We start from the raw sequence: 18113 nt of genomic DNA, 5'->3' as shown, positions 1-18113 counted from the left end.
GGACCGTCGCTCATTGGTAAACAATGCCACACTGGCTGGGAAGGGAGGCTGGGGTGGCTCAGAGCGTGAGTATGCGTCCCGGACGAATGACTATTCGAGAGTCAGTCTACGATTAGCGAGCCAATGTTTTGACGAAAATAGCGTTACGATTTTCAAAAATTACGACTATCGAGTCTTACGATTATCGAGGGACCACTGTATGTGATTTTTGGTAAATATTCGATTCCCAGCCAGGGTAGAAACATTAGGCGTGTTTCTTTACACCTGTTGTCTATGTTTACCCATCAGTAAATGGGTACCTGGGTGTTAGCCGACTAGTGTGGGTGTTATCCTGGGACACTGACCTAATTTTCTTGAAATACTCTGCATAACAAGTGGCTTTCTATATAGCAGTATGTCACTGATGTCAGTTAGGCTTGTATACCATGTACATGTATGTGTAGTAAATAAAGATATTATTATTATTATTATTATTATTATTATTTATATTTATATTATTATTTTCTCAGTTGTTTGTTGGGTTATCTTACTGAAACTTGGGCAATGTATGATGGAAAGATACTTCTTAACGTAAACCAAAAATGAAAGAAATCAGACCATAAATAGCGGAGTTCACTTCACAGCCATTAGCGGCCGCTTAGCGGTATATTTTTGTATGGTTTTTATGGTTATATTCTCATTTTTTCGGTCTCATTTGATAGAATGAAAGATATATTACAGAAATAGATATTTGATTTTGATTGCTTTCATGACGAAGAGTACCTTGAAATTGTGCTCACAGTATTGAAAATGTTTTATATTTTAGCGAAGCTCAAGAGTAAACAAATGACGTCACTGTCCAATACCTGTCCGCCTGCCAGTCCAAATTCCAATACGGAGTCAAGAATGGATTGACATTATTTATACAATTATTACAATAATGCTGCAGTCTGCATAACAGTAAATCTTCTACTTTTTTTTTTTTTTTTGTGAATAAAAGTTCCAAATGGTAAGCAAGAGTAATATAAGACGAGCCTGTAGACATGACTAATTAACAGAGAAAATGTTATTTTAGTGTCAGGAATGTCTGCATTGTTTATTCTGGACCCTATTTTGAAATTGGCATCTGTTGAAATTTGTGAAATCGGCCAAATTACCAATTTCTGACCACTTTATTGGGTAGTTGAAATAAGTGAATGGGCGGTTTCTTGTACTCAGTTGACAGACTAGAAGTAAATAAGTTCATTCAGGTATATACAAATACAGTTACATAGATTATCATACATAGCAGTGTATGTATAGAGAACCTGGGATAACCCAAAAAAGTCAGTGACTTATTTCCAGTACCTGGCTTGGGCTTGCCATATATGATTTTTGGTAAATAATTTTTCTCTCTCGGTTGTTTGTTGGGCTATCTCATTGAAACATGGGCAATGTGTGATGGAAATATGCTTCTTAACGTACAACAAAAATAAAAAAGACTGACGATAAATAAGGGAGTTCACATCTCAGCCATTAGCCGCCTCTTTGTAGTATATTTTCGTACGGTTTTTATGGTTGTATTCTCATTTTTTTGGACTCATTTGATAGAATGGAAGATACATTACAGAAATAGACGTAATTTTGATTGTTTTCATGACAAAAAGTACCTTGAAATTGAGCTCAAAATAGTGGAAATGTTCGATTTTTGCCGATGTTCAGTGAACTTTGTGTAAGTCAAGTTCGTTAATTTTATTAAGTGTATTCTAACCTAACCACTCTGTAATCCGGCAAACTCAGTAATCCGGCACACTACAGGTCCCAATGATGCCGGATTTGTGATGGAGGACCTGTATAATCCTCCCCTTTCCTTTTTTTTCTGCTCAAGAAAACACACTTGATGAAGATCAGCACTTAATTCTTCCTGTTTTACACCATAGTTAAGTACAACCTCCAGAATACAAGATTTCTCTAAAAATGAGGCATCTTGAGGATTCAGTGCTTATGGACCTTTCAACATGCTACAAGTTTGAAATTGCTTGTTTAATTTGTTGACTAATGTGCCTGTGCCAGGAAAGTAAACGTGTGTGTAGAATTCATGGGAAGTCATTTTCTCTCAGTATCCAAGTTGAGACTAAACAAGCTTCGGTAGTGACAGAGTATTGTCACTTTTTTTTTTTACTGCACATCATTACCAGCCATGTGAGGGTCATGTCCCAAATCCTCGCACTGCCATAACAACATACTGGATTGAGAGATATGGAAGTGCAATATAATCCAGTGAAAAACTGGGGTGCAGTGGGCACAATTAGGAAACACTATATCAACATTCATGGCCCAGACTATTCATCATCTTACTAGAAGATATCAGAAACACTTCTAGTACAAGTGTATTAGTCTTCAAGAACAAACTGGACAAGTATCTTCACCAGGTGCAAGATCGACCAGGCTGTGATGGATATAAGAAAATAAGAACAAAAGAAAGGAAGAACACTGCAGCAGGCCTGTTGGCCCATACTAGGCAGGTCCTTTACAATTCATCCCACTAACAAAACATTTGCCCAACCCAATTTTCAATGCCACCCAAGAAATAAGCTCTGATGTGCAAGTCTGTTATGGGGCTATAGGACCCAACATGTATTTATAAGTAACAGTTACTCTGGAATACCTAATTATATTGAATTGATGGGGACTCAGTTCTAAATGTCATAAGGGCTGATCACTCTTAGGACTGAGAGGCAGCTGGGTCAAGCCTTTTTCTCAATATAATAGGTTATACTATAGACACACAAACACAATTTAAATAAGTAGTTTATGAAGTTGTATTTCTTTTTGTAAAAGTAAAATTAAGGGTGGTAGAATTGTGGTAACTGGAGAATTGTGCTTGGCAACAGTCTTTTGTTTTGGTGGGAGGAGCTTAGCTAGTCTTTCTCTCTCCCTCTCACTGAGGCTCTCTCTCTGTGGCTGACCTTCAACCTGGCAGGATCTCTGGGTCCTTCTCCTAGCTTTTGGGGCATCATGTGTGCTCCAGGGGTGAGTTTTTATAATTTAAGTTGTGGCCACCATACCCAGGGTGACTAAAGTGTGTCAAAACACTGGTTAGCCCAGAGTTATGTCAAGAGAGAAGGACAAAAGTTAATAAGGTACACCATGTGGGAGAACAGCTATGGAGTGTGTAGATCTTTGTTTTTAAAGTGTGAGGCTGTAATTGTATATTCTGTACATATCTATTGAGAATACAGTTATATTTTTATAGTAGTAGTTTACATAACCTGTGAAGAGGGCTGGTGAAAGGATATGAGAGACACTCAGGATGATCAGCCATAATGTAAGTATTACCCCTAGACAAATAAGGCCATTAAGTAAAAGCTACCCCACACTAGAACATGTAGTGAGAACCTTACTATCAAAATAATAAGACCTACCAACGTAACAAAGTCCCACTCAAATCCAACCCCTCCCACTCATGTACTTGTCCAACCTAAATTTGAAACTACCCAAAGTCCCAGCCTCAATAATCCAACTAGGTAGACTGTTCCACTCATCAACTACCCTATTTCCAAACCAATACTTTCCTATGTCCTTTCTAAATCTAAACTTATCTAATTTAAATCCATTACTGTGGGTTCTCTCTTGGAGAGATATCCTCAAGACCTTATTAATATCCCCTTTATTAATACCTATCTTCCACTTATAGACTTCGATCAGGTCTCCCCTCATTCTTCATCTAACAAGTGAATGTAATTTAAGAGTCTTCAATCTTTCTTCATAAAGAAGATTTCTAATGCTATGTATTAATTTAGTCATCCTACGCTGAATGTTTTCTAACGAATTTATGTCCATTCTGTAATATGGAGACCAGAACTGAGCTGCATAATCTAGGTGAGGCCTTACTAATGATGTATAAAGCTGCAGTATGACCTCTGGACTTCTGTTGGTTACACTTCTTGATATAAATCCCAGTAATCTATTTGCCTTATTACATACTCTTAGGCAGTGCTGTCTTGGTTTAAGGTTGCTGCTTACCATAACCCCCAAGTCCTTTTCGCAATCTGTATGACTAAGTTCTACATTATTTAACTTATAAGTGCTAGGGTTATGGACACTCCCGAGCTTCAGAACCTTGCACTTACCTACATTGAACTGCATCTGCCAGTTTTCTGACCAAGAATAGAGTTTGTCTAAATCCTCCTGAAGTTCCCTAACATCTACGTTTGAATCAATTATCCTACCTATCTTTGTGTCATCGGCGAATTTGCTCATATCACTAGTAATTCCTTCATCAAGATCATTGATATATATTATAAACAACAATGGGCCCAAGACTGATCCCTGTGGAATGCCACTTGTTACTGATCCCCACTCGGATTTAACCCCATTTATGGACACACTGCTTCCTGTCTGTGAGCCATGATTCGATCCAAAAGAGCACCCTTCCCCCAATGCCATGAGCTGCCACTAAAATCTAAGTAAACAATATCAAATTCTTTATCGTGGTCAACAGCTTCAAAAGCTTTACTGAAGAAAGTTAATAAATTAGTTAGACAAGACCGGCCTCTTGTGAATCCATGCTAAGTATCATTAATCAAGCTATGCTTATCGAGATGGCTTCTTATAATCTCAGCTATAATTGACGCTAGTAATTTGCATACAATTGAGGTCAGGCTTATTGCCCGGTAATTTGACGGTAACGACTTGTCCCCTGTTTTAAAAATAGGAATTACACTAGCCATCTTCCACATATCAGACACTACACCTGTTTGAAGAGATAAATTAAAAATATTAGTTAATGGTTCACAGAGTTCCATTTTGCATTCCTTAAGAACCCTTGAAAAAACCTCATCAGGACCCGGTGACTTATTTTGCTTCAGTCTGTCTATCTGCTTCACAACCATTTCACTAGTGACTGTGATGTTACATAATTTATCTTCTTCTGGCCCACTACAAAAATTAATTACTGGAATATTATTAGTGTCTTCCTGTGTAAAAACCGAGAGAAAATAATTATTTAAAATCGAGCACATTTCATTCTCTTTGTCAGTAAGATGCCCATAGTTATTTTTAAGGGGACCTATCTTATCTCTAACTTTTGTTCTATAGACCTGGAAAAAACTTTTTGGGTTAGTTTTAGAATCCTTAGCAACTTTAATTTCATAGTCCCTTTTAGCTTTTCTTATCCCCTTTTTAATGTCCCTCTTAATGTCCATAAAATGTTTCAAAAGATGACCCTCACCTCTTTTGATACACCTATAAATTCTTTTCTTTTGCCCTAGTAGATATTTGAGCCTATTATTCATCCATTTTGGGTCATTTCTATTTGATCTAATTTCTTTATACGGGATAAACGTTCTTTGAGCAGCATGTATAGTGAAGAACAGGAGGAGAATGAGGTAATGGTGTGGGTAGAAGTTGCTGGTTGGAATGGTGTGGGTAGAAGTTGTTAGGTAAGACACATATGCAACAGTTAGGTATCTTTATTTCGAAACGTTTCGCCTATGCAGTAGGCTTCTTCAGTCGAGTTCAGAAAAGTTGATAAAAGCAGAAGAGACTTGAAGACGATGTAATCAGTCCATCACCCTTAAAGTTTTGAGGTGGACAGTTCCTCAGTCTGGAGAAGAGCATTGTTCCATAGTCTGAAATAATATGGAGTTGAAGTGACAGGATTGAGCCTTACATAGCGCCAGGAGGTGAGACATAGGTCACTAGTAGAACGCAGATGTTGGGAGGTCAGGTCCCTCTCAAATCCAGCCGTTCTCACTAGTAGAGGTTGTCGACTGTACTCGACTGAAGAAGCCTACTGTGTAGGCGAAACGTTTCGAAATAAAGATACCTAACTGTTGCATATGTGTCTTACCTAACAACCTGTCGGTATTTTATACCATTTTAATGTTCAATCTGTCAGACACTGCAACACAAGGGTATCTTGGTACAGACCTGAAATCAACTTCGACAACCTCTACTAGTGAGAACGGCTGGATTTGAGAGGGACCTGACCTCCCAACATCTGCGTTCTACTAGTGACCTACGTCTCGCCTCCTGGCGCTATATAAGGCTCAATCCTGTCACTTCAACTCCATATTATTTCAGACTATGGAACAATGCTCTTCTCCAGACTGAGGGACTGACCACCTCAAAACTTTAAGGGTGATGGACTGATTACATCGTCTTCAAGTCTCTTCTGCTTTTATCAACTTTTCTGTACTCGACTGAAGAAGCCTACTGTGTAGGCAAAACGTTTCGAAATAAAGATACCTAACTGTTGCATATGTGTCTTACCTAACAACCTGTTGGTATTTTATACCATTTTAATGGGTAGAAGTTGCTAGTTGGAATGGTGTGGGTGGAACTTGCTGGTTGGAATGGTGTGGGTGGAACTTGCTGGTTGGAATGGTATGGGTGGAAGGTGCTGGTTAGAATGGTGTGGGTGGAAGGTGCTGGTTGGAATGGTGTGGGTGGAAGGTGCTGGTTGGAATGGTGTGGGTGGAAGGTGCTAGTTGGAATGGTGTGGGTGGAAGGTGCTGGTCAGAATGGTGTGGGTGGAAGGTGCTGGTTGGAATGGTGTGGGTGGAAGGTGCTGGTTGGAATGGTGTGGGTGGAAGGTGCTCGTTGGAATGGTGTGGATGGAAGGTGCTGGTTGGAATGGTGTGGGTGAAAGTTGCTGGTTTGAATGATGTGGGTGGAAGTTACTGGTTGGAATAATGTGGGTGGAAGTGACTGGTTGGAGTGGTTTGGGGGAAAGTTACTGGTTGGAATGGTGAAGGCATATAACCTTGGGGAAATTTTAAGGGTGTGTGGTATGGGTGGGGGAAGCAGGCATGGGTTCGAGGCATGGTATAAATGAAGGCATGTAGCCATGGGGCAAGTATAGGGGCAGGTGGTATGGATAGGAGTTGTGGGTGATGTGGTTGCTGAGTATGCAGTAAGGGTGTGGGTCATATGGGGGGAGGGGTGAATGAACAGTTGGTATGAGCAGGGGTGTGGCTGAGGTATGGTACTTGACATAAACAAATGTGACATGAGACATGGTAGTAGAAATGTATGAATAGAGCTGAGCCTTGCTGCATAGTCTCACTACCAAGCACTCTAACCTTCATCCACCAGGCCCAGTGTCAACACCCATTTTTCATTGCCTCTAAAATTTCCCTGTGGACACATGCCTTTGCCCTCACCATTCCAACCAGCAACTTCCACCCCCCACTGTTCCACCCAGCAGCTTCCACCCCACCATTCCAACCAACTACTTCTACCCACATCATTCCAACCAGCAGCTTCCACTCATACTAGCAATTTCGAATTTGGATGTGTTCTAGCCGCCTTCGTCCATCCTATCACCTCACATGCTCTCAACCTCCTGCCCATATATCAGAGAGTGAGATAATTGTGGACCAACACCTTCACCCAACTTCAGGCCCCATCTTCATCCATCTTCCCCAGTTGCCCTTCACCCATACTCTCCCACACTTGCACTCACTCTCCCACTCACCCTCACCTGCATATCCTCACCCACCTGCCTCTACCTATCCCCACACTAGCACCCATCTGACCATATTACCTGGAGTTTACCTGGAGAGAGTTCCGGGCTTCAACGCCCCTGCGGCCCGGTCTGTGACCAGGCCTCCTGGTGGATCAGAGCCTGATTAACCAAGCTGTTACTGCTGGCTGCACACAAACCAACGTACGAGCCACAGCCCAGCTGGTCAGGAACCGACTTTAGGTGCTTGTCCAGTGCCAGCTTGAAGACTGCCAGGGGTCTGTTGGTAATCCCCCTTATGTATGCTGGGAGGCAGTTGAACAGTCTCGGGCCCCTGACACTTACTGTATGGTCTCTTAACGTGCTAGTGACACCCCTGCTTTTCATTGGGGGGATGTTGCATCGTCTGCCAAGTCTTTTGCTTTCATAGTGAGTGATTTTCGTGTGCAAGTTCGGTAAGATAAGATTTCGTTCGGATTTTTAACCCCGGAGGGTTAGCCACCCAGGATAACCCAAGAAAGTCAGTGCGTCATCGAGGACTGTCTAACTTATTTCCATTGGGGTCCTTAATCTTGTCCCCCAGGATGCGACCCACACCAGTCGACTAACACCCAGGTACCTATTTGCTGCTAGGTGAACAGGACAACAGGTGTAAGGAAACGTGTCGAAATGTTTCCACCCGCCGGGAATCGAACCCGGGCCCTCCGTGTGTGAAGCGGGAGCTTTAGCCACCAGGCCACCGGGCCACCTCTAGGATTTTCCAGGTGTATATAATCATGTATCTCTCCCGCCTGCGTTACAGGGAATACAGGTTCAGGAACCTCAAGCACTCCCAGTAATTGAGGTGTTTTATCTCCGTTATGCGCGCTGTGAAGGTTCTCTGTACATTTTCTAGGTCAGCAATTTCACCTGCCTTGAAAGGTGCTGTTAGTGTGCAGCAATATTCCAGCCTAGATAGGATTTACAACAGGTGAAGGGAATGCAGGATGGCAACAACTGCATGTGTCTGTGGGCCACTCTTACCTCCGTTGCTCACAAATTCTCTCTGCCTTCTTCACCCAGTAGACCGTAAAACAATGAACTCGCTCTGAGGCTCACTGTGAGAAGGAGGGAAAGTAACACAGCACATTCCACATTTTCCCCTACATGTACTACTACTACGTGTAAATAAATGTTTTACAGTGTGTTCACCAAAAATGTGCCACAGTTTTACAACCATGTTATAGTGAAAATGTTTCAGCAGATCATGTATAATCCAATAGTCTGCTGTATGTTTTTAAAATTCGTGGGACTTCTTGGCAGCATAATTTCTTTTGAATCTGGCTGGAGGAGCCATCTGTATAAGCAGTGTTAAATCTTTTAATAGCAAGTCAATTTTTTCAGTTATTGTGTAGTTATTAAAGGTAGTAGAAGACTATACAATGCAATAAAATTAGAAATCATCTAATGAATTTGAAATTTTATGTACATTTTTTATTAATGATTGGATTCAGTGTTGATGTTTTAACTATTACAGGTACTGAGTGTGGCATTTTGTGATACTGAAGACATGAATACTTTAACATTGAAATGTGATGACCAGAATATTTTTAAAGACTTGGATGTTCTTGAGTTGATTTCAAACCCTACTAAAGCATTTAGTGGAGAGAGCTTGGAAATTTGCCAAGAGCCAGTGCATGGGTGTCAGGTTTGCAGCGAACAGGATTGTAGTGAAGATGGCTACAAAGATCCCCAATATTTAGTGTCCAGCAGAGAAGCATCTATGTTAAAGAGGACACAGGCACCAAGAGAAAAATCCTCAAATTGCAAAGGAAATGAGTTGGGTAAATGTTCACTAAAGCAGACAGTTTTGTGTGACAAAGCATCATTCACTGGTGAGGATACTCAGTTTCACGAAGTGAAGAGCAAACAAAAGTGTCTTAATATTGAAAATGAGCAAACATACAATATGCATAATTCTCATGAAGAATTATGTAATATAAACATAGAACCTAATGAAAGAGACAAAAATAGAGGAGCACTATGTAGGCAAATACAGACCGAGGGGGGAGAGCCTTTATCTGAGGGTTCTTCTGAGGTGCCTGATTACTCTCCCATTTTCATGGTAGTAAACAAACAAAGGGAGAGGAATTTAGCAAATGAAACAACATTAAGTAACATAAAAGTTGCTCCTGCTTCATTTAACTCCAAGGAAAATTTGTGTGTGAAAGAAAAAATAAACAAAGTTGTTTATGGAAATTATTCTGATTTTATGTTGAGGCCAAGTGAGTTAAAAATAGAGGCATTTACATCATACAAGAGACATACAGTTAAATCACATTTACATGCAATAGAAGAGGTTGAAGAAAGCGAAACAATAGATATGTCAGAACTTAAAGTAAGGCCATATCGCTCATTGTTAGTTCATGTAGAAGAAATTCCCTTTTGCTTATGGATTCAGAAGGAAGAGGACATAGACTTAGCAGAGTTTGTTAGGAGTAGTTTAGAGGAGCTTGGTGAAGAGATGGAGTTATTGGATTCCCCTCAAGTAGGTGAATTGTGTGTTGCATTCCTCCATGAAAGCTGTCAGCGTGCTCAAGTGATAGCACTAACATCACATGAGGCTACAGTGCACTACATGGACCATGGAAAATATGGAAGAGTACCATTGAAGAAATTGTATAAGCTTCAGCAAGAATTTTTAGACATACCACCATTGGTGTCTCAGGTTTACCTTCCAGTGAAAGTAATTCCTGGAAAAGAATCTGGTGCTGTACTTGCTGTTGCAGAAGCAGCTCTTCATAGTGTGTGTGTGTGCTTTGACCTTGACCAATTAACATATATAAGAGATGAAATGTACACATTGGTTTCGACTCCTTGGAGTGGCAGTTTAGGGGATCTGTTGGTGAGGAATGAACTAGCATGGCCAGTAAACTGGGAAAGTAAGTTAGGGTTACATATGGCTTCATCAGTAACAAAATTGATACAAGAGTATATAAATGAATTATGTGATGATTCAGAGAGAAGGGATTATTGTGTTACTCCATTATAGAACTTTGTGAAACAAATAAACTTATAAAGGAATTTAAGTGAAACCATTATCTGAAGGTTATTTTTTTTAAAGATAAAATTTTTTACAGTTGAGGAATGTTACAATTTCACTTAGTTCCTATAATAGATGACTTAACCATATTTTGTTCAATATATAAAAACAAAACCTTTAGAGTAAACAAAATTAATAGTATTAGGTTTTAAGGATAAATACATGATGTATGTAAAATTACTTGGTAGAAGATAAAATTTACAATGCTTTGACTTGACAAGTTTTGTTAAGCAGTGAAAAATTTATCTCCTAAATTTATTTTCACTATCAAACACTGTTTTATTTACATCCATCATTGCACTTGGTGCTATGAAACATAACATATTTAAGCAAATGGAAAGACAATTTATTATGGTTAATTTTATTTCAACTAAGTTATGGTTTGGATTTTTGGATTGCTTACTTAAGTAGAAAGAAATGGCTTTGACTTTCAGCATACATGATGAACTTAGAATGGTTAACTAAGAGTTCTTCCTTAATAAATTTCACTCTAACCAGACAAAAATAAGTGGATTATTAAGAATTAGTTAATCAAATTAAAGGTGGCCAATAAACTTGTGGAGCTTATTGTATGGAATTGTATTCAATAAAAATATGAAACCAGCCCTAAAAAATGCTGAGTATTTGTTAACAAGTTTCCTTCAACCACTTATGTTTATAAAAAAAATTACATCAAGCTATGATATGTAGAAGTGCAGAAACAATATTGTAGACCATAAACCATACCCCCGGCCGGGATTGAACCCGCGGTCATAGAGTCTCAAAACTCCAGCCTGTCGCGCTAGACGCGCGACGGGCTGGAGTTTTGAGACTCTATGACCGCGGGTTCAATCCCGGCCGGGGGTATGGTTTATTTGCAATCGTGTCATTACGATTTCTTAAGTCTTGTAGACCATTTTATGTATCTATGTAGTCAGAGTATATTTTTATTTGTTCTTATGAATGGTATCTTCCTATCTTATAGGTAGTAGGTGGGTAGACGGCAACCACCCAGCGAGGTACTACCGTCCTGCCAGGTGACTGTAAAACAGAAACCTGTAACTGTTTTACATGATGGTAGGATTGCTGGTGTCTCATTTCTGTCTCATAAACATGATGGATAACAGGTATATCTTGCTACTTCTACCTAGACTTAGGTCACACTACACAGACAAGCACATGTATATATATATATATATCTATATATATATATATATATATATATATATATATATATATATATATATATATATATATATATATATATATATATATATATATATATATATATATATATATATATATATATATATATATATATATATATATATATATATATATATATATATATATATATATATATATATATATATATATGGAAAATGGCAAATGTAGTCCCAATTTTTAAAAAGGGAGACAGACATGAGGCACTAAACTACAGATCTGTATCACTAACGTGTATAGTATGCAAGGTCATGGAGAAGATCATCAGGAGGAGAGTGGTGGAGCACCTGGAAAGAAACAAGTGTATAATTGACAACCAGCACGGTTTCAGGGAAGGAAAATCCTGTGTCACAAACCTACTAGAGTTTTATGACAAGGTGACAGAAGTAAGACAAGAGAGAGAGGAGTGGATCGACTGCATATTTTTGGACTGCAAGAAGGCCTTCGACACAGTTCCTCACAAGAGGTTACTGCAAAAGCTAGAGGATCAGGCACACATAACAGGAAAGGCACTGTAATGGATCAGAGAATACCTGACAGGGAGGCAACAACGAGTCATGGTACGCGACGAGGTGTCAAAGTGGGCGCCTGTGACAAGCGGGGTTCCACAGGGGTCAGTCCTAGGACCTGTGCTGTTCTTGGTATATGTGAACGACATAACGGAAGGGATAGACTCAGAAGTGTCCTTGTTTGCAGATGATGCGAAGATAATGAGAAGAATCAAATCGGATGAGGATCAGGCAGGACTACAAAGAGACCTGGACAGGCTACAAGCCTGGTCCAGCAACTGGCTCCTTGAATTTAACCCTGCCAAATGCAAAGTCATGAAGATTGGGGAAGGGCAAAGAAGACTGCAGACACAATATAGTTTAGATGGCCAAAGACTGCAAACCTCGCTCAAGGAAAAGATCTGGGGGTGAGTATAACACCGAGCATATCTTCTGAGGCGCACATCAATCAGATAACTGCTGCAGCATACGGGCGCCTGGCAAACCTACGGATAGCGTTCCGATACCTCAGTAAGGATTCGTTTAAGACTCTGTATACCATTTATGTCAGGCCCATACTGGAGTATGCAGCACCAGTTTGGAATCCACACCTAGTCAAGCACGTCAAGAAATTAGAGAAAGTGCAAAGGTTTGCAACAAGACTAGTCCCAGAGCTACGGGGATTGTCCTACGAAGAAAGGTTGAGGGAAATCGGCCTGACGACACTGGAGGACAGGAGGGTCAGGGGAGACATTATAACGACATATAAAATACTGCGTGGAATAGACAAGGTGGACAAAGACGGGATGTTCCAGAGAAGGGACACAGACACAAGAGGTCACAATTGGAAGTTGAAGACTCAGATGAATCAAAGGGATGTTAGGAAGTATTTCTTCAGTCATAGAGTAGTCAGGCTTTGGAATAGCCTAGAAAGTGACGTAGTGGAGGCGGGAACCATACATAGTTTTAAGGCGAGGTATGATAGAGCTCATGGGGCAGGAAGGGAGAGGACCTAGTAGCAATCAGCGAAGAGGCAGGGCCAGGAGCTGTGACTCGACCCCTGCAACCACAAATAGGTGAGTACACACACGTACACACATCTAGGGTTTTTCTTCGTTTTCTTAATAGCTCTTGTTCTTGTTTTTTTTTCCTCTATTGTCCATGGGGAAGTGGAATAGTCTTTCCTTCGTAAGCCATGCGTGTCGTATGAGGCAACTAAAATGCCGGGAGCAATGGGCTTGTAACCCCTTCTCCTGTACACATTTACTAAAAATTAGAAGAAAAACTTTATAAAACTGGGATGCATGAATATGCGTGGATGTAGTGTGGATGATAAGAGAGATGATTGCTGATGTTACGAATGAAAAGAAGTTGGATGTCCTGACCCTAAGTGAAACAAAGCTGAAGGGGGTAGGCGAGTTTCAGTGGGGAGAAATAAATGGGATTAAGTCAGGAGTAGCTGAGAGAGTTAGAGCTAAGGAAGGGGTAGTAATGTTGAAGGACCAGTTATGGAAGGAGAAGAGGGAATGTAAATGTGTAAATTCAAGGATTATGTGGATTAAAACAAGGGTCGGAAGTGAATAGTGGGTCATAAGCGTGTATGCACTCGGAGAAGAGAGGAGTGTAGAGGAGAGAGAGAGATTTTGGGAGATGTTAAGCAAATTTATAAGAACCTTTGAACCAAGTGAGAGAGTAATTGTGGTAGGGGATCTAAATGCTAAAGTAGGAGAAACATTTAGAGAGGATGTGGTAGGTAAGTTTGGGGTGCAAGGTGTAAATAATAATGGGAGCCCTTTGATTGAACTTTGCATAGAAAGGGGTTTAGTTATAAGTAATACATATTTCAAGAAAAAGAGAATAAATAAGTATACAAGATATGATGTAGGGCGTAATGACAGTAGTTTGTTGGACTATGTATTGGTAGATAAAAGACTGTTGAGTAGACTTCAGGATGTACATGTTTATAGAGGGATCACAGATATATCAGATGACTTTCTAGTTGTAGCTACAGTGAGAGTAAAAGGTAGATGGGATACAAGGAAAAATAGAAGCAGCAAGTAAGAGAGAGGTGAAGGTGTATAAACTAAAAGAGGAGGCAGTTAGGGTAAGATATAAACAACTATTGGAGGATAGATGGGCTAGTGAGAGTATAGGCAATGGGGTCTAAGATGTATGGGGTTGGTTTAAGAATGTAGTGTTAGTGTTCAGCAGAAGTTTGTGGTTACAGGAAAGTGGGTGTGGGAGGGAAGAAGAGCGATTGATGGAATGATGTGAAGAGAGTAGTAAGGGAGAAAAAGTTAGCATATGAGAAGTTTTTACAAAGTAGAAGTAATACAAGGAGGGAGGAGTATATGGAGAGAAAGAGAGGTTAAGAGAGTGGTGAAGCAATGTAAAAAGAGAGCAAATGAGAGAGTGGGTGAGATGTTATTAACAAATTTTGTTGAAAGTAAAAAAAAAAAAAAAAAAAAAAAAAAAATTGGAGTGAGATTAGTAAATTGAGGAAGCCTAGGGAACAAATGGATTTGACAGTTAAAAATAGGAGTGGAGAGTTATTAAATGAAAAGTTAGAGGTATCGGGAAGATGGAGGGAATATTTTGAGGAACTGTTAAATGTTGATGAAGATAGGGAAGCTGTGGTTTCGTGTATAGGGCAAGGAGAAATAACATCTTGTAGAAGTGAGGAAGAGCCAGTTGTGAGTGTGGGGGAAGTTCGTGAGGCAGTGGGTAGAATGAGAGGGGGTAAGGCAGCTGGGATTGATGGGATAAAGATAGAAATGTTAAAAGCAGGTGGGGATATAGTTTCGGGGTGGTTGGTGCTATTATTTAATAAATGTATGGAAGAGGGTAAGATACCTAGGGATTGGCAGAGAGCATCCATAGTTTCTTTGTATAAAGACAAAGGGGATAAAAGTGCAAAAATTATAGGGGAATAAGTCTGTTGAGTATACTTGGTAAAGTGTATGGTAGGGTTATTATTGAAAGAATTAAAGAGTAAGACAGTAGAATAGCAGATGAACAAGGAGGCTTTAGGAAAGGTAGGGGGTGTGTAGAACAAGTGTTTACAGTGAAACATATTGGTGAACAGTATTTAGATAAGGGTAAAGAGGTTTTTGTGACATTAATGGATTTAGAAAAGGCATATGACAGGGTGGATAGGGGGCAATGTGGCAGATGTTGCAGGTGTATGGTATAGAAGGTAGGTTACTGAAAGCAGTGAAGAGTTTTTACGAGGATAGTGAGGCTCAGGTTAAAGTATGTAGGAGAGAGGGAGATTTTTTCCACAGTAAAAGTAGGCCTTAGACAAGGATGTGTGATGTCACCGTGGTGGTTCAATATATTTATAGATGGGGTTGTAAGAGAAGTAAATGCGAGGGTCTTGGCAAGAGGTGTGGAGTTAAAAGATAAAGAATCAAACAAAGTGGGAGTTGTCACAGTTGCTCTTTGCTGATGACATGGTGCTTTTGGGAGATTCTGAAGAGAAGTTGCAGAGGTTGATGGATGAATTTGGTAGGGTATGTAAAAGAAAATTAGAAGTTAATATAGGAAAGAGTAAGGTTATGAGGATAAGATTAGGTGATGAAAGACTGGATATCAGATTGGAGGGAGAGAGTATGGAGGAGGTGAATGTATTCAGATATTTAGGAGTGGACGTGTCAGCAGATGGGTCTATGAAGGATGAGGTGAATCAGAGAATTGATGAGGGGAAGAGGGTGAGTGGTGCACTTAGGAGTCTGTGGAGATAAAGAACTAAGTCCATGGAAGCAAAAAGGTGAATGTATGAGAGTATAGTTGTACCAACACACTTGTATGGGTGTGAAGCATGGGTGATGAATTTTGCGACGAGGAGAAGGCTGGAGGCAGTGGAGATGTCATATCTGAGGGCAATGTGTGGTGTGAATGTAACGCAGAGGATTCGTAGTTCGGAAATTAGGAGAAGGTGTGGGATTACCAAAACAATTATCCAGAGGGCTGAGGAAGGGTTGTTGACGTGGTTCGGACATGTAGAGAGAATGAAGCGAAACAGAATGACTTGAAGAATGTAAAAATCTGTAGTGGAGGGAAGGCGGGGTAGGGGTCAGCCTAGGAAGGGTTGGAGGGAGGGGGGTAAAGGAGGTCTTGTGTGCAAGGGTCTTGGACTTCCAGCAAGCGTGCATGAGCGTATTTGATAGGAGTGAATGGAGATGAGTGGTTTTTAATACTTGATGTGCTGTTGGAGTGTGAGCAAAGTAACATTTATGAAGGGTGGCCTGGTGGCTAAAGCTCCCGCTTCACACATGGAGGGCCCGGGTTCGATTCCCGGTGGGTGGAAACATTTCGACACGTTTCCTTACACCTGTTGTCCTGTTCACCTAGCAGCAAATAGGTACCTGGGTGTTAGTCGACTGGTGTGGGACGCATCCTGGGGGACAAGATTAAGGACCCCAATGGAAATAAGTTAGACAGTCCTCGATGACGCACTGACTTTCTTGGGTTATCCTGGGTGGCTAACCCTCCGGGGTTAAAAATCCGAATGAAATCTTATCTCTTAAGGGATTCAGGGAAACCGGCAGGCCGGACATGAGTCCTGGAGATGGGAAGTGCAACGTCTGCACTCTTAAGGAGTGGTGTTAATGTTGCAGTTTTATAACTGTAGTGTAAAGCACCCCTCTGGCAAGACAGTGAGGAAGTGAATGATGATGATTTTTTTTCTTTTTCGGGCCACCCTGCCTTGGTGGGAATTGTCTGATGTGTTAATAATAATAATAATAATAATAATAATAATAATAAAAAAGAATGGTATCTTTGGAATGCCTCACTTCTAGGGAGGTGTCTCGATGCCATTATGAAATTGATCCAAGGAATTGAGGTTTCCTTCCTCTGGATTGAACTTGATTCTCTCACTTCCTGCAGGTACTATTAACCCCTATGAGTTCAGTGTTTCTCATGAATATTATGGAGAATCCTTTCAAGGAGAAATCCTTGACATGGGAAAGGGCTCTTGATCTGAGGAATTAGACATTTTGTTTATTTACTCAGATTAAAACTGATTGGCTCTGCATTTGGCTTTTGGAAATTTTCCCCTGGTATATTACAGCTAGGTTGAGGGGAAAGAGGGATCGTTGTCTGTCCCAGTCTGTTGAGGCCCTTCGTGGTGGTGGCATGAGCCATGGGAATTGCAACATCTGGGGATGTTCTGAGCTACCGTTTCCAAATTCCAGAGAGTGGCTTCGTGTGTTCTTGGGTAACAGAAGTATCCCTGGAGACTGCCTCTATGTTCTAGGAGGTAGCAGACAAAGGGAGTGTGACTCTTGGCAGGTTTCTTGTCATCCTAAGTGGCTCTGTGGATACAAGGTTGCAATCCTCGATTGCTGATTTCTTGGCATGAAGGGTAAAATAGGGAGTGGTTTCCATGCAGCATTGGCACTACTACTTGATGCGACGAGGACACTTTTAGATGCAAAGGGGGTTACATGATCTCTTTGTTTCTCCTCAGAGCTGCCTCTCTTTCCCCTCCCCTTCCATTTTTTTTTATACAGAACAAAAAGAAACCTTAATTCATGGATAGTGCACGTTATGATTTGTCTCCTCTCAGGCACCTTATACCCACAGCACCTTCAGCTGACCCCAGCCCCCCCATGGACTTTCCCTTGAACCTGGTTCTACTGACTACACCTCGTTGCCTAACTCCAGTGCCGGCATTATGGCTGACACTTGATACCACTGACCTTTGCTCCATTTTGACTGTACACCTGGCTTCTCCCTGAACGGTGTATCGATTTTCAGATTGGTCACATGTCACAGGACAGATTGACTTGATGCCAGCATCCAAACAGACCTTGATCCATACTTAACAATTCAGATGCTCTTACAGACATAACTTCTTGCTTCAACCTTAAGAAATACGAACTGGAAACCTATTCCCCTGCACATT

The 18113-nt window shown here is 40.6% G+C and overlaps 1 protein-coding gene across 2 annotated transcripts in view; it reads left to right on the top strand.

The window, feature by feature from the left end:
• LOC128687317 (golgin subfamily A member 4-like) overlaps nucleotides 1-18113 on the top strand; it is a 177275-nt gene that overhangs the window by 143498 nt on the left and 15664 nt on the right. The window contains exon 7 of one of the 2 annotated variants that reach the window (XM_070092797.1): nucleotides 8946-10997. The exons of the other annotated variant lie outside the window; for it this stretch is intronic. Within the exon in view, the coding sequence (XP_069948898.1) occupies nucleotides 8946-10460 (1515 nt within the window). The 3' untranslated portion in view covers nucleotides 10461-10997. Of the gene's footprint in view, nucleotides 1-8945; nucleotides 10998-18113 lie in introns of those variants that run through there. 2 annotated transcript variants of the gene reach the window in all.

The sequence above is a fragment of the Cherax quadricarinatus genome, chromosome 40 (genome assembly GCF_038502225.1).
Source record: "Cherax quadricarinatus isolate ZL_2023a chromosome 40, ASM3850222v1, whole genome shotgun sequence".
Classification (NCBI taxonomy): domain Eukaryota; kingdom Metazoa; phylum Arthropoda; class Malacostraca; order Decapoda; family Parastacidae; genus Cherax; species Cherax quadricarinatus.
This window is presented reverse-complemented; position numbering and strand designations above follow the sequence as displayed.